Genomic DNA, 27909 nt, shown 5'->3' on the forward strand with positions numbered 1-27909 from the left:
ATTTAAGCAGGGCTGCATTAACAACGTGAAAAAACAAGGGCAAAATGGGTTCAAATGGAGCATTTCACTTCTGGTTGGCTTTCAGCAAGCCGAATAAGGTTTATTCTGACTTTTTGTGTGCAAGACTTGATAAACTGAATGCGAAGGCACTCAGTGATCAGCCAACGAGCATTGATGAATGGCCACGGAGACCCCCCTGCTCTCGGGGAGACCCTTCCACAAAGTGGCGCACCAGCTTGAAAGGGCGGGCTCACAAATGTCCAGATTTCTCCGCTTGCTTGTTCCACTTTCTATCTCAGACCACTGGCCACCAAATGAGGCTGACATATTGGAAAATAATGTTTTATGGGCGAGTGGTAAAAAATAAAATGGAGGCATTAGCTCTGCTTTCAAATTCAAATCTTCTGGTTTTGTCAGACCCCAAAGGTTTTGATTTTCCACCCAGCTGGAAGCTATTAGTGTCTTCTAAAGGCGTCCCACTGACAGGGCAAACCTACCTAATGTGGGAGCCGTTGGGTGGAGGGAGATGGACCTCTCCAGATGATTTCCTAACTTCTCGTCACTCTGACAGTCGATTAAATAGATACAACACCCAGTAAAAACGTACGTTAATTTGTTTCTGCCCCTGAAAGACATTTGAAACTGTATTAAATAAAGGCCATAATAGATTGTCTCCTGACAAAGATAAATCCAATTATACTTTGTCTGCAAGGAAACAAATGGCGTATGTTTTAGGCTGTAACGTAAGATACAGCCAACCCCGAAGAAATGAGTGGGAAAGAAAATAAGTCATAAAATTCACGGAGTGTTCCATCGTGGTGAGAGGGGAGCTGTCATCTTTTCTATAAATGCCTGCTGTAAAGAGATAGACACAGTCAGACGATTTCTAGTATTTTCTTTGGGGAATGATTGGCAAGCACTTGCACTTCCTCAACTGTCAGCTGGCACCCAGAAAGAGACCAGGAGAACTTTGCTTAATTGACAATGGAGCAGTGTTGTGACTGCCACCTTAAGAATCTGAACAGTGGTGTATAAACATATTGGGGTCAAAGGATCTTGAGGGCTGTCCTAGAGGGCCAAAGTAGGATGCAAGGAAATGAAAGGAGACAGGCTGGAGAGAGAGAGCTTGTCGCAGTAGGTGATTACATAGAAATTACGGAGGCAGAAAGGCTTGGACCATGTGCAACGAGATGGACAAGGTCCCCTCCATCCTGTGGAGAACATGTTATGTGGTCTTTGTGACATCCTATGATTCCAGGCCAGTGGGAGGCAGGGCGGTAGATGGTGACATCACAACCCCTACACTTCACCTTCATCTTCCACTCTCTAATACTAATGCAAGAGTAATGTCTTCCTAATAATCCAGTCTCTGTGACATTTTTCCACTCTTAACCATGTTTGTAAAACAAAGCAGCACATGCAAACATTTTGACAGGTTTTTGTTTGTTTATGTGTGTTTGTTTTTTCAAGACAGCTTTTCACTGGGTAGCCCTGGCTGACCTGGATCTCACTCTGCAGACCAGGCTGGCCTCGAACTCACAGAGATCCATGTACCTCCATCTGCTGAGTGCTGGGATTAAAGGCGTGCACCGACCACCACTGCTACCTCTACACCTGGCATTTTTACAGTTTTTTAAGAAATGTATTTGATTTAGGGGCTCTGGTCAACAAAAGTTATCTAGCCAGACATGGTGATGCCTACCCTTAATAACAACACTCAGGAGACAGTCAAGTCTCTGAAAGCTTTAAGACCAGTCTGGTCTACATAGCAAGTTCTAGGCTAGTCAGAGCAACATAGTAAGACCCTATCTCCAAAAAGAAAAAGAGAGAAAGAAAGAAACCCTCAAATACACATACACACTTCACATACGGAAGCAAATATTTTTGTTATTATATACATAAATATGTAGATTTATGTGCATTTGTGTAAAATAAAGTCTTAAAATATTACTTGCTAGCAGTAAATAGAACCTGTTATTTGTAATTATTATTTATTTATAATAGTGACAGTGTCCTTATAGTATCATAATATATTATATACTTTTGGTAGTAGACAGCCTTTGACTTGTACTATCTAAGAAACACTAAAATCTGGACACTGCTTTAACATGCACTTTGGTTGAACATTATTGTATGCAAATGAAACTTAAGCCTACTAATGTTCTTAATAGTAGATTTTTCCACAGAAAAAGTGGTTTAATTTTTTTTTTAAGTTTAAATAAAAACACTCTGGGTTTAACCTATAATGAAGAATACTGGCTCTACAGAACTCTCCTTTCAAATAAAACCATCACTCTCTGATTAGAAAGCGAGGTCTTTGAGATATCTATTTGCACACAAATCTGCAGATAAGTTACCATTTCCATCCCATTTTCTAACCTCAAACCCACGGGGATAAAATAGAAGGTACCTAGCTACTCTGCCCTGTCCCCGTGACGAGGCCTCTAACACTATATGGAAAACCTTTGTCTCAATGTCACCACCTTCCCATCTTGACTAATGGCTAGTTAGTTTTGTTAAAATGCAAGGGTGATGGCGTATGCTCCAATGAACTTTCCCTCCTCTCAGCACCAGAGACAAAAACCCGCAGCTCTGCCGTGCGCAGGCAGCCATCTGGACAGCTTTCCCTCAAAGCCCAGCCCACACCACACTGCAGGCAGAATCAGAGTGCTCCAGAGCTCTGTGGGGCTATTCATGACATACCAAGTTCACATTCTCTGCTTGTAGGCTTGCAACAATAAATGCTAATGAGGGCTATGAATGACAATTTTAAAGACAATGAAAAGGTCTCCAAATCCCTTGCATATGGAGACACTGTTTTCCAAACTTCACCTTCTGTTGCAGTGCTGTCAGAATCTAAAGGATTAAAAAAAATAATAATGACCTAAGGAAAACAATAAGATGATGAAAGCCGAACTGAATCCTTAAGATTTCCAGAGAAAGCGATCTGCATAGGGCCAGCAAACAACAGACTTTACCAACCACAAACAACCCCATGAATTCATAAGGCACCTTTGATCTCCATTACCCTTGTATTGTGGACAGGACGCTCTTGCTAAATACTGACACACCACCCTTTTGAGCCTGTAACGCATTAATCCAAAAATAATTATAACCAGCATGGTGCCCATCATCATTCTTGCGCCGAATAGAAGATATTCCACATATGTTATAATAACTAAAAACGAAACAGGTTTTCTTCCGGTAGCATCCTGGTCGTAAGGACCAACACGACAGCAGAGGCGCAGAGAGGTGCCGCTAGTTCGAAGCCTGCCTGATCTGCACAGCAAGTTCCAGGCCAACTGTGGTTTCTGAGTATAAGGCCACACCCCCCAAAACCGCAAACAAAATAAATGTTTAGAAATGACCACATGTGACCATGGTTCTGGCAATGCGATTTCACAGGATGATCATTCTCCAAACCCTCTAAAATGGGCATATATTATACTTTGAACCAAATAGATTCTATATAATACATATTGCTTTCAATGCAATTAAAAAGCAGAACAAAAAAGCATAAACACAGGAATATTTTAAACATCAACAAAAAGATTCTTCTTGTTATGGTTAAAGGAACTGCCTAGAGGCTAATTCTTTTCATTAACACAGACGTAAACACTTCCAACAAAATCCACCAGGGGGAGCAAAGACACAGCAATACAAGGATAGCAGATTTTTTTTTTTTCCACCCTCTGGTCATATTTTTCCCTCAGTGCTTTTTGTCTCTAGCAAACGCCCACCTGTATTTCTCCACATTGCAAATTCTTAAGACTATGCACATACACTAATTTGTTACTTTCTACATAGATTCAAACTTACTTACTAAAACAAAAAAAAACCTTTTAGTTATAAAGAGTTCTATTACCAAATTTCACTCCAAAATGAGTTTTATTTGCCCGAATAATTCCCAGCATAGCAAGTCTGCTAGAGTACCAGGTGAATTTTAAAATTTATATTTTATAATGACCCCAGAGATGTCCATCACTCATAGCTCTCCCCCACGCATGACCAGGCAGAATAGAATTCGTTGCTGGATAGTCTTAAATATAAATAATACAGTAAGTAGAGTGCCTCAAATCTTCCAATCTCAGCTCAGTTCACTTAGCAACTTCAACACTTACTTCCACTTAATAAAATTACCCTTAATTATATGTCTCAGAAAACAAAAACAAAAACACTTTTTATGTGAACATGTCCCTTTTGCATTCCTGTTTGTAAACTGGTACAAGGACAAGTTCCTAACACAGTTGTTCACCTGCTCTTGGCTGCCCAGTCACCTCTCTTCCACATCACCTTTTCTGTCGGCTTTCCTCCAAATAGACAGGGCAAACTCACCTGAAAGCCAGAGCTCCAACCATTTATCTCCCCAAGTCCTCTTTTGCTACACTGCGCCCAGGGCTAGCATCCCCTGCATCCCAGAAAAATGGGACTGCAAGATAACCAGCCAACCATGAGCGCTAGAGCTGCTGGGTGGGGATGCACAGGAGAGTTTGTCTGTCTGTAAACAATGAGTTAGGAATGCTGGCAGTGGCTACAAATATATTTTTATGGTTTTTTCCCCGTGTGCATGCTGGTGTTGAAAGGAGAAATACACTGAAGGAGACACAGCAGCCCGCTATATAAATAAACAGGAACGAGCCTACCCATAGAGAACTCCAGGCAGAGTGGCTTAATGCCTGTTGGGTAACAGACCACCTGGCCAGGTCTGTCGCCAGGGACACCAGGCTAATCCAGCCATTTAAATGATTATACACTTTCCCCTGGCACAGTACACAAATACTCAAACACAGACATTATATCCACAAAGGTAATAGAAATATAAAGTTTCAAAAATAATTCCCACCAAATACTTTCCTACAAAGTCCAACTGGGTGCACAAAAGGGGTGCACAGAACCTATTGCTCGGAGCTGAGCTACGTTTGTGCCGTCTTCAGAAGAACAAACTGCTCTTTTTACACACCCACAACTCTTATTTGTATTTATGTAGGATAACGCGTGCCTTAAAAGGCTAAATGTTTTTCATACTGCATGGCATAGTCCTCATGAAGTAGTTGGAAAAAATCCAAATTACCGCAGCACATGTAGCCACACTTTCCTCTGATTCTGAAGGAAAAAGTACAGCCACCCTTGCTCCCCACCCAATGGGAGGACACTTCAGCAGCTCCACACTATAGATAAGGACGCTGCCAGACTTCCTCTGGGGAAAGGTAAGGTCTTGTTATATCCCAGAGACCTCTCAAAGGGTTCCATCTCCAAGCACATCTTAGTCTGTTTTCACTGTGTGATTCCCCAAGGTTAGACATACTGCTAACCAATATTATTTCTTACCACCTCCAGCTTCCTCTAAGGGTGTGTGCCCCTTTTCACTGTGAATGTCAACACTAATATTCAAATTCCAAGAAAACAGAGAAAGACCCAAATGTCAAAAATTCTATTACCTTTTGTTTCAAACGGGATATTTAATATTCACATATGATTAATCATCTTGGAACTGTTAGTTTCACAAGAAATTATGGATTAGTGAGTCTGACCACACAGTAGCAACACACAGGGATGCCATCACACAGGTTTGAAAACTGAGGTCTCCATCTTCTGCTGGCTAACATGTGGTGGAGTGAGTGAGAAAGATTGAGCCACAGCAAGGCCAGAAGTAGGAAAGGAAAGAGCCACATGTTTAAATCCTTTGCAGAAAGAGGGAAGCCAAGCCTATCTGTCAGTATAGACCAGAAGCAATGAGCAGGGGACTCAGCCCTGGCGGGAATCTCTGATTCACAGCCAAACCCTCTTACACACAATGCCTGAACCAGACTGAGGCTTGGACAGACAGGGCAGGCCTTGCAGGATGTCAGAGCGCCAGGAGGCTGCAGGAGATGCTGGGCTTACCCACACTGCCAGGCTGGCTGTTTTGCTCTTTAGGTAATTAAACAAGGAAGCGGGGCTGCTGGGTAAGAGCTGACCCTGCAGCCTTGGCTCCGCAGATCAACTTCCCCAAGCACTGCCTGGAGCATGGGTAGAGGGCCCCCCTTTCACTCTCCAGCATTTCCTCTCTCCACCCCTTCCAAAATCTTCCAAAACAATTCCTGCTGCCTACAAAAAGATCCCATCCATGCATGGATGTGAACTTACAGGTGAGGACCTCTCCTGGCACCCCCAGAAATCACCCAGCACAGGTGAAAGAGAAATTACCCGAATCACAGAGCTTTAGTAGAGATTCAGATACAGCAAACTCAGGCCGCACAGCAGTGTCTTCACCAAAGTCAGTTAAAGAAAAAGCATTACTCCATTGTGTTAATGTGCGCTGAATTGCAAGACGACTCTTCAAATTCAACCAATGCTAGTAAAAACGGTTTCTGATAGCCTTAGTTCACAGATGAAGCATTTCTTCTAATTGTAACTCATACAATTGTTTCAAGCTTTGATAATTGTCATTAATACCAGGAATTCACACCAAGAATCACTAAGAATTTTACTTAAACAAAATTCTTTAGTGTTTTTTTATATCCACTATCACCACTGAGGGTCAGGAAGGTGGGAAAAAAAATCTCCTAGAAGATAAGAAAGTCCCACTTGAAGTTTGTGTGCACACACACCAAGCAATGATTAGGCTTCCTACACACAATATAGTCTCCCTTCCTTCATTTCAAAATCCACAGAGCAAAATATTGGCTGTAAGAGACAGAGACCAAAAGAGGGAAGAGCACAAAAGCAGGCCTGCTTGTCTGTGTTCGACACAAAGAACATTAAATGAAAACAACTGGCACACTGCCAAATTCCTATAGAGGCAAAGAGATTCAAATAAATTGATTTCACGCATCACACTGACCTGGGATCAGTGTGCAACGCTACAATAAGCTCAGAGCGCCATGTGGGGCAGAGCTCATTAATGCTATCATACCTTCAAATATAACCACCACAACAAAAAAGGAACCCCAAATCAAATAAATACAGGCACTGCTTAAAAAAGCAATTTTACTTAAGAATGAACTTTCCTATTCTGCTACTAATACTCAAAGGTGTGTGAGGCACTGCTGATAGGCACGCTCTCTGCTAACGCAAACATGGCCCTGGAATCTATGCAATCTATGAAAACTGGTAGCACCTAAATATCCCATATGCAGGAACATGCAGAAACACACAGCACCCTGCATGTATTTCCTGTCACTCCTTCCTTTCATCATCCTGACAGCCAAGAGATTTTTATTTTTAATACACCAAATACTGTAATAGACCCACGTCAGAAGTGTCCTTAAGAGCGTATAAGGGCAAGTTTTTCAGGCAAGATACCACTCCCACGGGCTCCGAACACAGGTACCCATCACAAGAGCACCCACTAAGAGAGAAGAGCTCCACAGGCACTCTAGGGAAGCAAGCACAGGCGCCTGCAGGCTGGCAAGCTGCATGCTGGGCATGCTCCCTGCCTAGGGGCGTGGCTCAGTGTTCCAGTGTGAGGCTGTCATGCCTATCGCCCTGAGGTTCACTCTGAGCACCAAAAACAACCATAAAACAAAACAGAAAAGCCACCAGAGTGAAACACAGCAGCATCTCAGCTTCTCCAACTCCCACTGGCAGTGTGCCCCTGGGCTCTGCTTTCTGCCTCAGAGTCCCCACACAAACCAGACTCTGGCGCCTCCTCAGGCTGTTCGCACTCAGAGCGCCAGCTTTTCAGCTGGTAATTCTTTGCTTTGTCTGCTTCCAGATTACAACTCCAGGAACCCAATGGATTCCAGGTGCTTGCAAATGCAAAGGTTGTGCGGGGTATTTTGTTGTTCTTCTTGGCTTCTTGGGCGAACTCGATTCTGAGGCTCGTATTTCTATCCAGCTATTACTATCACCAGAAGGAAGAGAGAACCAGGAATACCTCTGAACACGACATAGGGAACAAAGGAAACCTGAAAGTTTTAAAGCATGATCATAGCATGCCTGTTAACGTCCATGACTTTCAAGGCTCACACACAGAGTGAAAGAATGCTGGGGTTGGGGGAGATTCTGCATGGAACCCGCGCTACAACACATAGACACACTAAAGTGTATTAAGGAGCATGGCTTTCCCACTTTGCAGCAGTTCAGATCTGCCATGCCACAGAGGTATTCCATGTGACCAGAGGAGACTACAATGACTGTGGGATGGGGTGGGCAGATGATGATTTTATGTCTCCACGGGATGTATTCGAGTTTTAAAATCCAGTATCTTTTTCAATATTTAAGTACCACTTTAGATATTTTTGCCATATAATCTGAACCCCCATAGAGATAACAAGGCAAAATGCTGAGTTCTCTTCTGTTCTTAAATAGCTGCCTTGTTCAGATGCTACACAAAAAAACAATTCTAAATCAGGGGTGGGTGTTACTCTTGAGTTACAGTAACCATCCGCACCTTTCTGTCCTCATTACTTTGTTTCCTTTGAGTTCCAGTAACCATCCGCACCTTTCTTTTTCTCTGAGCAGGACTGGAGAGGCCTAATCAACCACTCAACCACGGTTAGAATTGTCAAAACTTAAGTCTAATATCAGGAGTCCATAATTAGGAAAGAAGATAGAAGCAAGAGAAATCTCATCTGGGTGACACAATTGCCCTCCTTGCCTTCTCCTTTGAATTGGTGTCTCTCACTAGTCACACAGAAAGACAAAGAAATGAAGGAGGGACCAAAGGGAAAAAAAATACAAATAGACGCCAAATTGCAGAACTTCCCCAGGAAGGATATACAGTTCCATGCGGGATTATTTTATTTTCCATGCTCCTAAAGAGACACTCATTTATCAACATTTTCCTGAGAATGGCAAACCAGTCAGTGAGATCCCTGGGTAGCACACACCTGTAATCCTGCCACTCGGGAAGTGGCAATTCAGGGATCAAATGTTCAAAGTCCCTCTTGGCTAGATTGTCTCAAACCAACAGCAAACAAACCACAACCACCACCACCACCACCACCACCACCACCACAACAACAACAACAAATAACAAGCCAGCAAGTGTTCTGAGGAATTAGGAACTGCAAGGAGCAGGGACTGTGTGGGACAGGGGCCAGCAGGAATGTTTCCAAAGCAATGGCCAAAGACACTGAGTATTTTGCTATTCCTCTTTGCAGGAAGTTAGGCAGTCGCAGGGTGCCAGCGCCAGTACCACACAGCATTTGTATTGACTTTCAGCTCAATTTTAGCACAGCTTTTTCTTATGAGTGGAGCCTCTGATCAAGTCCATTACCTGGAGCAGAGCTTGCTACAGGGTCAACACCCCACCCATGGCTCAGGGCAGATATTGGGAAGCCTCTAGCCAAGTGGCAATATATACATCATTTATACTTGGTGTTTTTCTAAAGTCAGACATCACTTTTTTAAAAATATGTCTATAGATAAGAATTCTGCTCAGGAAGTGATGGTTACCTCAAAGGTTTTTTTTTTAAAAAAATCAAAATCCATCAGAAGAAATCATAAACTGAAAACTACTTGCTTGCTTTTTCAGTCAACAAGCTGAGAAAACACCGTTTTCTCATTGCAATAAACACAAAAATCATGGCATAGTTTCACTGTTCTATTCCAAGTATTGCTCAGTCTAACAGATGTGCTATGAAACAGAGCAAGAAACAGAAAAAAATGGCAATTGATCATTTGATATCTTTAGATCAAAACTATTAAGCAGAATTCCCTTGGGCATATTGGTCCCAACCCAAACCCGCACCCAGAGACTCCACACATAAGTGGTTAAAATGTAAACACAACTCTATCAACAGGTGCTAGAATAAGAAAGAGAAAAAGCTGCACAATTATAACTTATTGCAAGAAAACGATAGAGTGATTTTTCTGGCACATAAAGGAAACAATAAAAAAAATCAAAATATGTATCTGTTCCTTACCTTGGCAACCTTCAAAGCTCCCCTTTTTCCGGCAGTCACCTATCACTACACTCAGCGCTCTCCAAGTGTTTCTTTTCACAGATATCATTCTCCACCAAGCGCTCTGCTAATTTCCTCTGCTGTTCTGACTGGGACACAGATAAGCTCACCAGCCCACAGATCAATCCTTTCTATTGACAACAACAAAGGGGAAAAAAATGTACACATCACAACCAGGCTAAAGCATCCCACCCATCTCTTTACATGATAAACCAGGCCAGCTTTGTGCTTGTTTAAGGCACAGATACAGGCTCTTCTATTTTGTGGCAGAATTCCAAACATTTCCCATTTCCTTAGTTCCTGGAAATGGTGTCCTAGAAGACCCTGAACCTGTCAATCATCTGACTCAAAAGTAGACACCCTCTGAATGCCAGAGCTCTTTTAAGTTGGTTTTAAAGTATGCATCCACCGATCCCTTAAGAAGGCATGTTACCCTCTGCCCATGTCAAAAGTAAAGAAATAACTGGTGAGGTATAGTTCCTTTAGAACACTCTCTGGTCATTCCAAGTTTTGTTTTTTTTTTTTTTTTTTTTTTAAGTTAGGCTCTTTCAAAACAAAGTACCCATATATACTCTCTCCTCCCTCTGAAGCTCCAGCACTGTCATTATTGATGACAATTGTTGAAAACAATTGATGATCATGAAGAATAATCTTTATGTAATTGGCTACTTTTAAAAAATATTAAAGCAAAATATGGTATGTAAATCTTATAATCTGAGCACACAAGAAACTGAGGCAGGAGAATTGCCAAGAATTTGTATAATGAATTCCAGGCCAGCCTAAGCAAGCAAGCAAGCAAGCAAGCAAGCAAGGAAGGAAGGAAGGAAGGAAGGAAGGAAGAAAAAGAAAAAACAAAAATTTTGCTTCCATGTTTCCAGAAAAGAAAAAAAAGAAGAGAGAAAGAGAGAGAGGGGGGCGGAGGAATGGGGAGGGAGAGAGGGAGCAGGAGGGAAGGAAGGAAGGAAGGAAGGAAGGAAGGAAGGAAGGAAGGAAGGAAGGAAGGAAGGAAACCTTAGTTAAGAAAATTGTTGATGCACCATTCTGCTCAGCTAGTAAGTCTCTACTACTTTCTTCTATGAGATACAAATTTTCTTATTTTTTCAGCTTGATTGACAACTTTAGAATCAATCTTTCTTCATCTATTCAAACACTCCATTTTGTGCCTAACACCCACCTACCACTGCTAGAACCAGTAGTGTGAATCCCCACAAGACACAGTGATTTTTCCACTTAATTCCTATGAACTATAAAAGCTCAAGAAAGCATATGTACGTAAAGTAGAAATTCAATAAATAACAAAAGAATATAGCTTCAGAAAAGCAATGTCAAAAATGATTATTATAAATGATGCTATATTTTATACTAATTACTTTTTAGGGATTTAAGTTGGTAAATACACTCATATAAACAGCTCCTTAAACTGTGGGCTTCAGCCTTATATGACTTCTGAAAGAACTCGAGTCAACATTTAACTAAAAGCTCAAATCTGAATGCATTGACTCGTTTCTGACACTGTCTGCCCATGCTGTACACATGGCTTCATTGCAGCCTTAGCTGAGCACACATGTGCCCTGCGTGCTGGGTATGTGTCTCTCAACACCAGTGACTGCGGCCTGAAACACCTCAGCTCAGGTTAGAGGCTGTGGCATATGAGGACTGCAGTGTTGTTACTGAACACATGGAGTTCTCTGATCATGTAGACATGTTAGAAGGGTTTAATTACAGAAAACAAAGACTGCATAGTTTTCAATGTGACTCTTCAGCATGTATCAAATTAGTGTATTAGTGTATTCTTGGATAGGGTGAGCATATTGGGTTTCAAAAAATTGGTGTTTGAGTTGCTGACTTGAGTTTCATTTAAAAAAAAATCATTAACTGAATTTTAGCTTGAGATAAGAGCAAACTTTTCAACAATCTCTGAAACGGCCCTAAACATTGTTTTGCCATTTTGTACTATGAATTTCTGCAAAACAGCATTCTCAGTATTGATAATCATAAAATCAAAACATTGACCACCTCTGAAAAATGCAGAAGATGCACAAAACCTTGCAGTGTTAAATGCTCAGCCAAGATTTCACTTTTTATGCAAGCAGGTTGCATTAATAACCAAATCTGTTTTCAATTTTAGCAGAAGGAAGAAGTATGTATCAAAGTGTTATTTTAAAATAAAAATCTTGCCAGGTGATGGTGGCGTGTGCCTTTAATCCCAACACTTAGGAGGCTGAGGCAGTTGGATCTCTGTGAGATCGAGGCCAGCCTGGTCTATTGGGTGAGTGACAGGACAGGCTCCAAAGCTACAGAGAAACCATGTATTGAAAAAGAAAACAAAACAAAGAATTAAATAACATTCTTTATAATTTATTATAAGTGCTTAGTTTATTGTGTATCTAGTTTATATACTTACATATATAGGATCACATAAAAAAATATCAGGCAGAAGGGGTCATGAGTTGAAACAGCTTAAGTAGCCCTACTCTGACATAGTTCAAAGCCGTACTCCATCTCAGTATCTGTGTCTTCTATCTGCCACCATGTGGCTCTGCTGTGAGTCAGTGCTTGTTTCTGGCTCTTTATAGTCAAATCAAATAAAATATTCACAAAATAGGAAAAATGTGGTTCATATTCCTTTGTTGGGAATTGTCTCAAAAAACAGCAAAGGCAATCAGTTAGAAACTGAAAACGTCTAATTTACTAAGAAAACTAATATTTTTATTAACAAGTAACTAAAGAAATACTTCAAATAAAAAGTAACCAAGATACATAGATATTTATAACATATTCCAATTATATAAATAGTCAAATACTGTGGGCGGGGAGAATACAGAAAGAGAGAAATAAATACAACCATAAAAACTAAATAGGACTACATCTGGAGAATGCACTATATTTCCTTATGAAACCAACTTTGTCATTTCCCAATGCCAAGGCAAAAAATAGTTAAATAAATAAAAGTCAAAACAGAAGCTCAAAAAAAAAATGGAGCAAAGAAGAGAGCGGACAGATTTTTCTTTTAGATTTTAGTCGTGATCTATGAAATCGTATTTTTTCTTCAACAATCGTCAACAAAGACCTCAGAGAGGCACTGTCAACAAAAGATATCCACTAATGAGTCCTTGTGGGTCACATTATGGGCCACAGTTGACTGTCTTCTCTGAAAAAATGAAGCTAAGAAAATAAACCCTGGGGTTAGTCTGCCCCTCCTGTACACACAGACTTAGGCCAGTTTCTAACCAAAAAAAAAAAATTTCAGTTCTGAGGCACATAAAATTATCATGTGAAGAAACGTCTGAGAGACAAACTAGATGATGGGAAACAGCCACGTAGAACAGAACACAGTGTTACATTTCTGAACCCCAGTTACAGCATCTATTGTAAGGAGGGCTCAGAAGATGAGTTAGCAGAAAGACAATGTTGCCAAACATTTCACACATACACATTTACGATTTTGAAAGTTAGCAGAGTCCACATACACACGCTCAAACGCCACAGAATGCAAACCTAAAGTGGCTCATTAGCAGCCCTCGCCTTAGACGGCTTAGATGTGAAATGCTGAACCGCCATCAATAGCATTTCGAAAGGAGGGAGGTAGAGAAGAAGAAAGTCAGGGGAGAGGGGAGAAGGAAGAGGGGAAGGAGGGGAGGAAGGGAAAAGGGAGGGAGGAAAGAAAGGAGAAAAGGAGGGAGAGAGAGAGAGAAAGGAGAGAGAAGAGAACAAGCTAGCTAATCTCTGGATTTGGAGTTTATTTTGTATCTCATACACCTAACATATTAAAAACTCTTCCCAGATGAAATGGCAATAAAGGGAACAACAGCAATTAACATTATGACTAATATGTTCAAACATTTGTGTACCTGTTCCGCGTTAAGTTTCTATCACACATCCATGACAGGAAAACTTCAAAATTTCCCTTTATCTTTAATAATTTCTTTGTTCAATCCTCAGCCCTCAAATACACAAAACCTCTTCATGCGGTGGGGGGCAAGGAGCACACACATCTACTAAGGAAAGTTTGAAAGCTGAGCTCCAGTAAGGGTAGAATGCCTCGAACAATTTGTAGCTCTACAAGAGTGTTATTAAAAAGGCTCAACGTGCTGTATTACCATGGAAATTGTGGAAAACATACATTCCCAAACAAATATTACTTTTTCTCAATGGTATGAAGTAATGAAAAGCACATGTTTAAATCTGCGATGTGTGCAGTAGTTCAAGCTGCAGCTAATAGAAAATACAGAAAGTGAACTCCGCTATATAAAGGATTCTTGTTACAGAAATATAATGTGAAAACCAGATGCAGACAGAAAACCTTAATCACAGATGGGAATGTAATCACTGGCATACAGAATACGTTTTTGATCAATCTTAACCATATGCTCAATGTATTTATTTTCTAAGGAATGCAATAACTTGAGAGAACCTTCTATTTGAATTCAGTTAACCTCATATTTATAATGCTTTTATCTTAGTCCCCCATCCCTTCAGTGTGTACACTGAGCCAAGGTTTTAAAAGGAAGAGCTGCTGGCCTTGGCAAATCACTCTTGTATCAGTTTATCTTTCAAAAATTTAATAGGATGTAAAGACTACACACATCCAAATCAGCCTCCGAAGAGATGAAGTGCAGCTGCCTGATACAGCACTGCTCAGTCACTGCCTAACCACGTGCTCGGGCGTCTTCCAGCCACATCTGAGGAAGTTGTTCTTTGAGAAAATAATATATGATTAATTAAAGAAGTGAACATTTACATACACTTCTTTTGTCTATCAACCTTGATTGGCAGAACGCTAACTTCTCTTGACTGAAAACATCTTCTAGAATTTTCTATGAAAAAGAAAATACAATTGACTTTTGATTTATGAAAGCAACCTACTGAAAGAAGACCTGACCTTACTGGATCCCCACATCTAGCAATGCTTGGTGTTCTCTTGGGGAGGTACTCTTGCCATGCCCCTCAATCTGAAGAAGATGGTAGAACTCAGTGACTCAACCTAGACCACAGACTTTACTCAACCTCTAGCAGGATGCAACTGGACACTGCATTTCGCAGTGTCCCATGTCACAGGTCATGGGAACTGCATTTCAGTATCCTAGTTCCACAAGCTGCCTTGAGCCTCCGTGACAAGTGCTCCTGCATAGTCTCCCTCTTACTACCCACCTCCTGATCCACCCACAGACACACAGCCCTCAGCCCACATCCTTACCTAATCAACCAAGACCCACAACAACAATGTTCAGCCTGCTCTCCAGCCATGGCTTCAGCACATCCCTCTTGTCTGCCTGCCTCCAGACAGACACTCCATTCCTTCCTTCCAGTTTTGTCTCCTTCCCTCAAGGCTCTGCTCACTGACGGGGGCAGATCTCACTCCAGTACTCATCTCCTCCAAAAGAGGTCTGAAGCCATTGGAGATCTGCCACCCCCACCTCTCCCATCATCGTAATATGGTTTCCTAATTGTCGTTGTTGTATCTGACACTACAGGACACGTTCCACTGGCTTCTTGATTATGCCTCGCTCCCCATTCCAAAGTTCTGAGAGGATTCCTACCTGTGTTTCTTGTCACCCAATCCTCAATATTTTATATTGCACTTGGAACATTAAAAAAAAAATCCAGAATAAAAAATAAACCAATGAAGCCATCTAATGAAGCTCCCTAGTGACCCAATTCATCGCTTAAGACATTCATTCATGAATCTTTTCCTGGACAGCTATTGATCAAGTGACCTTTCTGTGTTTGTGAGATTGCTCTAGGACTGTCATCTCTATTAGACTTGGCTACCTTCTTCCTACTAGATTCCATGTGTATGCGCCTATTCCCGAGAGTGCTGTACAGTCAGGGTCCAAGATAAGAATTACTCAGACCGCTAAGGCCATCACTGACTCCAACCCAGAACAGAACTCAGTTAGTGACAATTGGAACTCAGGGCCATACAGTCTGTGATGCTGAGTCTTAATAGATTGAGAGATGTCTAGAACATTCCCTTACTTTCTCTGTTTCATGGCAATGATATAAACATCCTCCTACCTCCCCAACATGCTCTCATCCCTGTGATTATTTTGCTTTATAATGGGCCTGCAAGAGTAGCTGGCCTCTTCTGCCCTAAAACCTCTAAAACAGTGAGCCAAAATATACCTTACCTACTGTGGGACAACACTCTCGTACACTGTAAAGATTTGTCACTTGTATTGGTTTAATAAAATGCTGATTGGGCAGTAGCCAGGCAGGAAGTTTAGGTGGGGTGACCAGAATAGGAGAATTTTGGGCAAAGAAAAGGCTCAGTCTGCAGTCATCACTCAGATGCAAGAGGAAGCAGGATGAGAATGCCTCCCTGATAAAAGGTACCAAGCCACGTGGCTAACACAGACAAGAATTATGGGTTAATGGAAGATGTAAGAAGTGGTTAATAAGAAGCCTGAGCTACTACACCAACCAGTTTATAATTAATGTAGACCTCTGTGTGTTTCTTTGGGACAGAAACTCTGTCAACAAATGGCGCCAATGTGGACAAATGCATCCATATAAAACCTGAGAGAGCTTGGGAAGTAATTCAAGACACACACATACACACAGAGTAAGTACAGTTTCTTGGTAGCAGCATTTTCTTGGGTGAGCTATTTGCTAGAGGCAAGCATGTCACATTTAAGAGAGGATTCCTGACTTAGTTTTAGCTGCAAAAACGTTGCAGCTCTTTTTAAGAGGCCCCGCCACCAAACATTTAAATGATGTTGATGAATAGCCAACAACATGCTTCTTGGTAGTAGCAGGGACCTTGAAACTCCATACAGTTGTGGCAATAAATATGGCTCACACTAGTACCTCTACCATGAAGTTAGACTCTCAGAAAGCTAAGGAATGGGGTGGATCCATCTGAAAAATTCATGGCTTTAATCCTAGCCATACTGTTTAGCAAATTAAAGACTCATGTGGTCAGAAAAAGAGAGATATACAGTAAAGACAGATTAAGATTTAAAAAAAAAAAACCTCTAAGTGGTTTATAGTGTGTTTTAAAAATATATGTAGGCTTGAAAAAGAAGAGAAAAAATGATAAACTCCTTAAGAAAAAAAAAAGAGTAGTTGGGTGTGGTGGCACACACCTTTAATCCCAGCACTTGGGAAACACAGACAGGCAGATATCTGTGGGGTCAAAGATAGCCTGGTCTACAGAGTGAGTTCTAGGACAGCCAAAGATACACAGAGAAACCCTGTCTCAAAAAAAAATTAAAATTAAAAATAAAAATAAAAGAAAGAGAGTTTAAAATAAAGTCACATAAAGATGGAAACTATACAAAGAATCTGGATACTATATGTTACTGTGCTCTCTTTGAATTGTTTGGTGGCTGAGGAAGGAGCACCAATTGCTAAAAGACATTTGATTATAACTGCTGCTGGATTAATCCTACATATATATTTTGGAAATGCCTTGACTTTTTTTATGGATGTTTGTCTCTGTTTAGAGTGTTGGTTACAAGTTGTCATGGATTAATGGTCAGGAAACAAGATAAACAAAGAAGATTAGATTCAGAGTTCTTGTTTTGAAAAGAAAAAAAAAGGAGGAAGAACTGTGGGACAATGGTCTTGTACTCTGTAAAGATTTGTCACTTGTATTGATTTAATAAAATGTTGATTGACCTGTAGCCAGGCAAGGGGGGTGACCAGAACTGGAGAATTCGGGGAAGAAGAAAGGTTCAGTCTACAGTAGTCACCCAGACACAGTGGAAACAAGATGAGAATGCCTTGCTTATAAAAAAGGTAGCAAGCCACATGGCTAACACAGACAAGAATTATGGGTTAATATAAGATATAAGAATTAATTAATAAGAAGCATGAAATAACAGACCAACCAGTTTATAATTAATGTAGACCTCTGTGTGTTTCTCTGTGAATGAACGGCTGGGGACCGGGCAGAACAGAAGCCTCTGTCTTCATTTACCTGCTTTAAGTTGCTTCTCCTGGCTGTTTGTCACCGTAACAAAAGAGTAGCCCGACGTGAAAGGCATACACTTAGTGCAGCAAGCTTTAGGCATAAGTCTCTCAGTTGAGTTTGTTAAGAAAAAAATCTCATCAGATCTTTATGCCTTCATACCTTACATTGGTACAGCACACTCATCTCCAGAATGTTAGTTACTTTATGAGTATGGTCAGTTGCTTTTCCAGGCAAAAGAAAAGTGGAGGGGGTCAGCACTGATAAGATGTCTCATCTCATCCTTGCAGCATCATTCCCTGCCCTCAAGACTTTGTATACACAGACGCATGACCAGGTCCTAACATCACCTCAGGAATGGTTTCCCAGCCATGGGAATTCGTCTCACCCCACCATTTCCATCATTCTAACATTGGTTGCTGTCTTCATTGCATTGATCATGGTATGGACACATCTTACTGTCTTTTTATGAACTGTCTCCCTCTTATTGATTTGCACGTTATCCTATCCCCCATACAAGCCTTTACACTTAGCGCACAAGGGTAATCCAGAAAGAGCCAAGCTAAAGTAGTATCACAGCAGCCCAATTCAGCTCTCGGGATTTTCACAAACCTTTATTGGTCATGTGATCTTTCTGTGATCTTCCAATCACCATAATGCTCTACCTTTATCAGGCTTGACCACGTTCTTCCTGCCAGACGTTATGTATAAGAACCCTACCCCACCTGTAAGCTCAGAATTCAGCATGATAGTTCTGACCATTAAAACTGAAGCAAAGGTCTTTCTTTAAACTGACCTGCTAAAATCACATTTCTTCTTTCTGAAAGTTACTACTGTACTAACAATAGAATCAGCACCATTACCATCAGTTAACCAATTAAACTGCAGCAGCTATTGGGATGCAGGTAAATACTTCGAAATAACAAAGAAAACAATACTGTTAATGAATGCATTGTGATTTCTTTTCTCTCCTATAATTTCATCTGTGAAAGAACGTCTCTAGAGCATAAAAGAAGAGAGAAACAATTATTCTCAAAGACTGGTTTTTTCAAATAAAGGTACCTTTTCCAGGCTGGCAACTTTCACATAAAAGAAAAAGGATAGTCTGGAAGCTTCTGCACCTGGCACTGATGGTACCTCTGTCAAGATTCTACAGCCTCCTGGCTGCAGGCATGGCCTCGACACAGGTACCCCTCATTATCTTTTCTAACAAAATCCTAAATCTCTCTCCACCCTCATTCCCTTTTGCTTTCTGTCCCAGAAACTTGCAAATGTGGGGTATATTTAAACCCTAAACAGTAACTTTTCCAAAAGTACTGAAAAGTCTTGTTGGTATAATTCTCACCAGCAGTCTGTATGCCTTCCCCTATTTACCAGGCTGTTTCTAACTGGTGAGATTTAAAGGCCTCCAGAAAAGTGGTAATAAGCCCTGAAACAGTGATGATGTCTTAAAGCAAGAAATCAGAACTTGTCTGTCCATCATCACACCATAAAGGGTCATGGGAAGATGGCCCAGTGAGGTTGCTCCCATCTGGGTGGATCTGACAGCAGAGAGAAGAGAACTGTCACTCCGCTGGCTTTCTCCTTTGGCATTTATATCAGTTTACGACCTGGGCCCATGGTATGTTACTGTTTATTCCTGCAGGTCTTCCTTCCTCAATTAGCCCTCTCTGGAAAAGAAAGCCCTCACAGATATGCCCAAAAGTCTGCCTCATTAATGCACTAGGCATCTCTTAATCCAGTCAGGCTGACAGAATTAAGCATCCCAGGGGGTGTTGTACTTTTAGCCACTGTTACAATATACAAGCCAAAATACAGTTGCAATAAATTGAGCATTTAAAGAGAGAACATAATAAAAAAAAGGAGGGAGGGGAACCAAGGTGGAAAGAGATGGAGCAAGCAAACAAAAGACATGCTGTTGAAACAAAAGTTTGCTCTTCAGTTTTAGCCATTAAATGTTTCCAGAGAACTTTAAGTAAATAACTTAGGCTCAATGTGTGAAATTTTTCACTATATAACAAAGTATCAAAAGGACCCCAGCTGTTCCATCCATACTCCTATGCTGAAGGAGCCTGGAAACCAGCTAAATCTGCCAGGAGAGAAGTCATAGATGAGAAAGCTTCAGCAAAGGCTGAGGAGATGGTAAAGTGGACCTAATCCCTTCCCTCAGAAAGCACCCAAGAGGGCCAGGTACAAATACACAGAGTCACCAGGGCCTTAGAAAAGGCAGAAAGAGAACGGCCGAGCTTCAGCCAGGCACAGGCCCCTATTCCCAAAGCCAAGCTGAGCCATTCAGTATTTCCCAAATGAAGGTATGACCACAAAGAGAAGACACATTGGCAGCTGCTAGAAAAGGGGGATTGACAACTCCATAGTTGGAAAGCCCAGAACAGCAATCACATGACATGTTCAGGGTGTACAGCTCATTCTTGTCAACCTTCCCATGTCCTTTGAGAATATACTATTATGGTCTGGATGAGAACTGTTTCTTAAGGGAAAGAAAGTAACAGAACCCTTGTGAGCCAGGCCTCCTCTCTGGAGCACTCAACTGCTCTGGCAGGAACGGGACAGTGGGCAACTTCCTGGGCCAGGGAGCCTCAGGCTCACACTGCAGCCCCTTATTCTGCCACAAACCATATACTAAAAGCTTGGCACCTAAGCACCTGCTTCTCAGACCAAGAATGCCTGGACCTCCCTTTCTTAAAGCAACAATGCTGTCAGCTTCTTGCACACCTGCCACAAGTAGAATTACATGCAATTTTTGAGCGTATGTAGTAAGCACATTCATTCTTCTGTTCCTTGCCCTTTTCATTTAACAATGTATCTCAAAAATGATTCTTTACCAATAACATAATTTGGCCTTTTAAAACAAAATTATTTTTGAGTTCGAGGTCAATCTGGTCTACAGAGTGAGTTCCAGGACAGCCAGACAGCCAGATATACGAGAGAGAGAGAGAGAGAGGGAGAGAGAGAGAGAGAGAGAGAGAGAGAGAGAGAGAGAGAGAGAGAGAGAGAGAGAGAACAAATAAGGGATTTCTTCTTCATGGTGAAATTTTGGGTATTTTAACTGTGAAAATTAATTTTTATCAAGCATAATTAATAATTAAATAAAAATTCATTAAAAGCCAATTCTGATGGATCTGATTAAAGCCCAAAAGTAAAAATAAATAGGTTTTTTTTAATATTAAGTGACTTTACAAAAAGCAAAGCAAAGTCTTGGCATGATGTGATATTTTCTAAGGGAAAAAAAGGGTTTTATTATCTCACACAATGCATATGTATGAAGTATAGTGTGTTATAGGTCCCTTTACACTCAGGATGATCTTAAACATGATTAGAAAAATTCCAAATTTTTGAAATAATTGTGGCACTCATAGGTCCAGTTAGGAAAATGGTATCCCTCTTACAAGACCAGCAGTGTGGCTTTAGCATGTACACTTTTTATTAAAAATACAACCAATTAAAAATCTGAAATACAGAATGATAAAAATATGTATTTCTCAAATTAGTGTACTGGATAAATACAATTATTAAGGAAAGAAACAACAAGGGAAAGTATGTGATATACATAAGTGCAGACTGATGACCCAGACCAAATAATAATAATAATATTAATAAAATTCTCAGAAAATACCCTAAAACTCCTGTGTTCTATGTTTATTGGGACTACAGAACTGACATGTTTGCTAAGTTACACTTTACTGACAAGTTACATGAAAGCTTTTCAGGCCCTGGCAGCCATACCGATTGGGAAGAAAAGGCTGGATAAAAACCACTGTCCAAATACAACACACCTTATTGGGATAATTCACGGCAGCTACCTGCATGTCTCAAGCTTTATGAAACAATATGATCTTAAGAGTTTTATTCTGAAATTTCCATTCACAGAAAGGGTTTGTGACTGACATCTTTGAGACAGGCTACGTGTGCTAGGCTCACAAGAGTGAGCCACCATGTCAGGCTCATACACCGCTTTAATGTTGATGCTGTGTCTTCTGACACAAAAGTCTCTTAAATGGTGAAATTACACAGATTTCATAATAAATGTATAATGTTTATTACTGTCTTTCAGCATATCAAAAAAAAAAAACTACTCTACCTTTCCGAGGCCTTCATTTTAAAATAAAAACCATGGTTTCACATGTGATACTATATTACTATTACAATCTGATGATTGTAAAACTATAAAAACATTAATTTCTATTCTAGCAACAATATTTTAGCACATATTTGTTCTTGCTTAAAGAAGACCTGAAAAGCATTATTGCACAGAAATATATTTGCTCTACTTACAATCCAGAGCACATTAGAGATGGTCCAAAGACCTCATGGGAAAACTATTCTTCCCTTGCTTCCAATACCACAGAGCCTGGAATCTGATGAGTGTCCATTTCCAAGGATAGTCCCTGTTCCCATCAACAGCCGGTCAACTTCACCCTGACCTTTCTACTGCCTCGCCACCATGCGAGCTAAAAGAAGTTTTACACACTACCTTGCAACCAAATCTCAATGTTTACAAGACATAAACATAAAAACCAGAGGTGGTGTTTGCAGACTGGGAAGGCCTAGAGCTCAGCAGAACTGAGCACTTCCTACTCTCCCACATATCCAGAGCGTATCTACAGATGGATAGGTTGGTCACAACCATCTGAAAGAATTTCAGGGAGCCAAATCCATGAGGAGAGAGACAAGGCCCAAAGAGGTCAGAATAGTCACGTGTAACCACGCCTACCACTTGGTAGTGCTGTCCCTGACCCCACAGGTAGCTGAAGCCTTGAGAGTCCTGTGGGCTGAAGTACCTAAATAACCATGTCTGAGGCTGGAACTCTATGAGTCTGCAGCAGAGCAGGGAGGTGCAGAGCAGAGGGGGCTTCTCTTTAAACAAACCCAAAGTAATTCCCAAGTTCTGGCAGGCTACGTGCACTGGACAGTCATTCTGCTTGTTACCCTCCCCCTCTATGGATTCTCCCTAATAAATCCATGCTCTGATTACTTTTTCTTGGAAATGTCTCTTGCATTTCCCATCCTAGTAACCCAATCACGGCCACCCTTATGGAGTACCTAGAATCTAAACTGCTAAAACAAGGGGGTGGAGATGGAACCCACTGGGAAAATGCTGGCCTAATATGCACAAAACCCTGGATTCAATCCCCAGCCTAGAAAGCAAAGTAAAGAGCCACAGTAAATGAACTGGTACAAGCACACTGCTTGGTCTTGGCCTCCACACCCTTCCTACCTTCTATGGCATGAGACCCATCACAGCAGAGCCAGCTCCAGAGGAACAGCTTCCATGAGGTTCATGACCTCCCTTGGGATATCTTTTTTACATTGGCTTTAGATTTGCTTCATGGTGGTGCCTATTGTACAAAAGAAGTTCAACTAGAAAAAAACCCTCATTTATTATACAATTTTAACTATTCTGGCCTTATGGTAAGAAAGGAATGCAAGACCCCAAACCCAACCAGGAACCCTCCATGCTACTTCCCAAAGAAGAAGTTGCCCACGTCAAGTATTTTATCTGCAGGCCACAAATGGCCTTTTGTTCTTACTGTGCACTCTTTACCAAGAGGCCTTTTGTGCATCCATTGGCTAGGGAGTTTCCTACTTCCTCCCCCTCTCCCCAGTACTCTAACCTTGTACAGACCTACTGACTGATATCAACAACCAGGTCCTAAAAAACTCCTTCCTGTCTCTAGAGAAGCTTAGATGTCAACTTGCTAATGAGACTGGAGGGAGATGGCTCGGCAGCTAAGACCACTTTGTGCTCTTCCAGAAAACCAGAACTTGGCTCCTAATACCCACATGGGGTTTGCTTACAACTACTTGTAACTCCAGCCCCAAAGGATCCAAAACCCCTTTTTAACCTTTGTGGGTACACAGACATTTGCAGCACACACTCACACAGACACGTGCACAGAGAGACAAACAAATAGACAGACAAACAGAGAGAGAGAGAGAATAACAATAAGCCCCACTTGTAGCACCATTTACTTAGTAATCTGGTATACTGTTGTAACTACCAAAACTGTTCCCGCACCCACCACCTGCCTTAGGTCTCTTCCCAGCAGCCTGCCTCACACCCGGCACGAATTACCCGTTGACTTTAGATTTCTTTGCAGGAATACATGCTTCATTTTTCACTGGTCAGGCTAGAAAGTGTCTCTACCGGGGTTACGCAGCTAGTACGTGACTCCTGAGAGAGCCACCACGAGTTTCACGGGGCCGCCTCTCTCCTCTCTTGCTGCTCTTCACTTCCACTCTCTCTAGTATCTTCTGCCTACTCCCCTGTGGCCAACTGAAGGCTTAACTGGGACTGTCAATCAATGGACACTCATCACATTTCTTTTCCCTTTCCACCTTCACTGAACAACCCCCTCCCCCACCTCAAGTCACTGCCTATATACTGCTAGCCATGAGAGGTCAGATGAGGATCTCCTTTCCAAATGATTCCAGCTAGAAATGAGAAATCCAAGGGGAGAGGGTGAGCCAACGGGGTCTGGGGAAGTATACAGGACAGTACCTGACACACCCTGGGAGCTACAGAATTCTAATAATTCTAATAATAAATGCCCCAGCCCCACTGCTATCTGCCATCCTTCCCTGTTGTGTTTGCTCAACACAGGGTGTATATTGCATGTGTAGACTTGGAAAATAAACTAGCAGCCTTTCAGAATCGACCACACCTTCCTCTATCTTGTGACCAGGGGAAGGGATGGAGAACGTCCACATGGACTAACCAACCAGGCCAACGAACAAACTTCCCCAGACTCACCTAAAGCACAGCTAGCACGGAGTGCCAGGCGGAAAGTGATCTGAATATTCTCCGCAGGATGCCATCTCCCTGGCATCATTACTGGTGCAGGTCCTCTTGGGGATCACCATCCGTCTACTTGTCTACAGCTTTAGGATTCAATCCTCGTCAGTGTTACTAGGTGAATTCCTCTAACAGGTCCAGCAAGAGGGTCCTACCAAAGACAGCTCACGACTGCCTCCACCTGGCCACGCATCTCTCCTTCCTTTCCTGTCATCCTTGTATCTCCAGCTCTCCAACTTCTTTGCAATCTTCCTTGACATCTCTTGGGAATATTTTATCTAATACATCTTAGATACTATACTACCCAATGGACGCAAGCTATAATGAAGAACTCTCTGAGTCTCTACTTATAAACATTTTCCTTTATGGCAAAGAATTTCCATTTAACTTCACACTGAACTTTGAACATGAGTTTAAAAAGATATTCTGTGACCTATGAAGTCAGAGTGATTCCCGTGGCTTCCATCTCTAATGAAGATTGAAAATTGGCACTATTCTCAAGCCCCGCCAGCCAAAGAACTCCTTAGCAAATAGCAAAAGTTTCCTGGATGACAATAAAGTGTTCATCTTGATCAAACCCAACACATGCAATCACTTCTGCTTGTCAAAGGAATCCAGCCCTGCTTCATGAAGCGATTTCAGAAACGGGGAAACTGAAGACAAACTTCTAGTGTTTGTACATTAGTCTCTATTGATTTTACAAACAAGAAACAAATACAAAGTCAGGGTGCTGATGGCAACAACTAAATTTTTAAATTCTTTATACAAAGCATTTGGTCAAGTTCTCAGGTTTCTTTTAAGTCCTGATTTTGGTCACATGTCAATGAACTGCTCATTTAAACGAGTTGTTATCAGTTCTGGCCCACAATGCTATTTAAAGAGGGCATGTTCTACACTCCCAGGTAACTCCAGACTTTGAGACCAAGGGCGACAGTGAATGTTCACTAATGACACCCAATCTCCACTCCCTCTCTCCACAGCCTGGCACGAGGCCGCAGTCTTGCCCAGCGACTCTGAAGGAATACCATAAAACCTATTTCCCTTTAACAGAAGTCCCTTCTTACAGCATAAACAGATCCATTCTCCCATTACTGTCCCTGAAAGACATGAGCAATGGCTTACACTTCACACAGTCACCTAAGGTTCAGGATGGCTCTTCCCAGTGCCTTTTCTCCTCATACAGAGGGGTGGAGAACCAGTAAAGCCCTACTGTAACCTAGCAACATAAAGATAAACATCGTGCCCCAAACTCATTGTCAACAATACACACTATGCTTATAAGAAAATCCCCAAGTCTATTCCTGTTATCTATTAGATATTCACATAGGAGACACTCTCATCTTGCTTCTGAGGATCTCACCTGAAAACTGAGAGATAACTTAAGCTACCAAGGAAGCCAGTGAGTGAACCGGAAGGACATAACACTTTACCTCTCTGGACGGTACATATCCATACCAGGCCTTCTTTCTATAATGTGGAGTCATAGCCCATGCACCCAGTTACAATCTAAACTTCTCTAGAGTAAGAGATGCTATAAAACCCTTTTCTCCTAGCTGGGTGTGGCATAAGCCTGAAGCCAATCCCAAGTCTTAAGAAGCTAAGGCAGCAAGAACTGAGTTGCAGGCCAACCTAGGCTACATATACATCAGCCTGAGCTCCAGAGAGGGCTGCCTTACCCAGAAAACAACAACAAAGAGCAACTCCCCCTTCCTCTCAACTGTCAGATAAAAACAAAAAACATCTTATGATGACAGAACAAGAGATCAAGATATACAACAGTCCACTTGTGTGGGAAAACCTGGGGACTCTGGGTAAACATCTGTCCCAGGATGCTAGATGGATCAGAAAAGGGACTGGATCATCAGTTTATGGGCTCAGTGCAGGATGAAGTCCTCAGGGGCGGATGACTGGCATCAGACTTAGGGAGATGGAGACAGACACACTGATGCATATTAGGCAGTATCCAGGGATATGCTAGTCCAGCTGCCCCTGCAGAGCATGACTCAAAGGTGGATGAAGTAAAGACACAGGGATTCAGAGAATAAGTCCTAGATATGAGAACTCAGGCACAAAGTAGGTCAGTTTGGGGAAGACAAGAAACCTCAGTTTTAAAAATTGTTAAAGCTGAGCATAGTACAGTATGCCTTTAATCTAAACCCATGGGAGGCAGAGGCAGGCAGATCTCTGTGAGTTCAAGACCAGCTTGGTCTACAGAGTGAGTTCCAGTATAGCCAGGGATACATAGTGAGACCCTAAGAAAACACTAAATAAATAATTAGGTAATTAAAGTCAGTGAAACTTTGGTCAAATGTAAAGCCAGGATAGCAGCTGTGGCTAGTCTGAACCATGGGTTGGAGTTCCTTACAGGACGAGAGTGAGATGTCAGTTCATCATTCCCCTCAAGACTATGAGGAAAACGTACGTGAAGCTAGGACCAAGATCACAGCAAGCAAGTCTCTATCGGCTGCTGATTATTTACCTTTCCCCCAAGACAACTGTGTGGCAGTCCCTGGAACCCCAGAGCACACTCGGAAGTTGTCTTTACCCCAGATATTAGAAGATGAATGAGGCCAGTCCATCACTTTCCCCAAGGCACCGACAGCGTTTGGAGAGAGGAGACCCACTGGGAACGTACATTCCTGTCCTTCACATCCCTCTTGCACAGCATAGCCATTCTAAACGCCTTCTTCGTTCACACTAATAGTGATTTGTCTGGAGACTGTGGTCAATACAACATCTACAGAAACTAATGACTATCGTTCCTTCATGAGCTATGAGTTATAGTACACAAGATGTCATAAGTTGAAACTACAATGTAGGTATTCCACATCCAGTCTGTGCAATGTCAGGGGTACAGGGATGCACTGTGGAACTTTACCAGGGGTTCTGATATAAGAGACTGGACATTAAACCCTAATTCTGAAGACCCAGGAAACTTGTCTCTCCTGGGGCACATAAAATACGATGGCTTCAGCACTGATCATCCTAAGTGATGGGGCTGCGTTTGTGAATAGGTTTTTTTGAATGATATGTGATTTAGCTCTCTCTCTCTCTCTCTCTCTCTCTTTCTCTCTCTCTCTCTCTCTCTTTCTCTCTCTCTCTCTCTCTCCTCTGTCTGTCTGTCTGTCTGTCTGTCTGTCTGTCTGTCTCCCTCACACCTCTTTCTCTCTCTCTGGGGAGAGGGTTTGTGAGACAGTTACCTGTAGCTCAGGCTAGCCTCAAACTTACTATGTAGCCCAGGATGACTTTGAACTCTTAATCCTTCTCCTTCCCCCTCCCAAGTGCTGACA

At 41.7% G+C, this 27909-nt stretch overlaps 1 protein-coding gene across 3 annotated transcripts in view; it reads right to left on the reverse strand.

Moving 5' to 3' along the window:
* The window catches only part of Runx1t1 (RUNX1 partner transcriptional co-repressor 1), a 145698-nt gene that overhangs the window by 106367 nt on the left and 11422 nt on the right, over positions 1-27909 (reverse strand). For 2 of the 3 annotated variants that reach the window (XM_075966936.1, XM_075966937.1), the window contains exon 2: positions 9852-10021. The exons of the other annotated variant lie outside the window; for it this stretch is intronic. In XM_075966936.1, the coding sequence (XP_075823051.1) occupies positions 9852-9939 (88 nt within the window). In that variant the 5' untranslated portion in view covers positions 9940-10021. The remainder of the gene's footprint in view (positions 1-9851; positions 10022-27909) is intronic. 3 annotated transcript variants of the gene reach the window in all.

Source organism: Microtus pennsylvanicus, chromosome 3 (assembly GCF_037038515.1).
Source record: "Microtus pennsylvanicus isolate mMicPen1 chromosome 3, mMicPen1.hap1, whole genome shotgun sequence".
In the NCBI taxonomy this organism is placed as follows: domain Eukaryota; kingdom Metazoa; phylum Chordata; class Mammalia; order Rodentia; family Cricetidae; genus Microtus; species Microtus pennsylvanicus.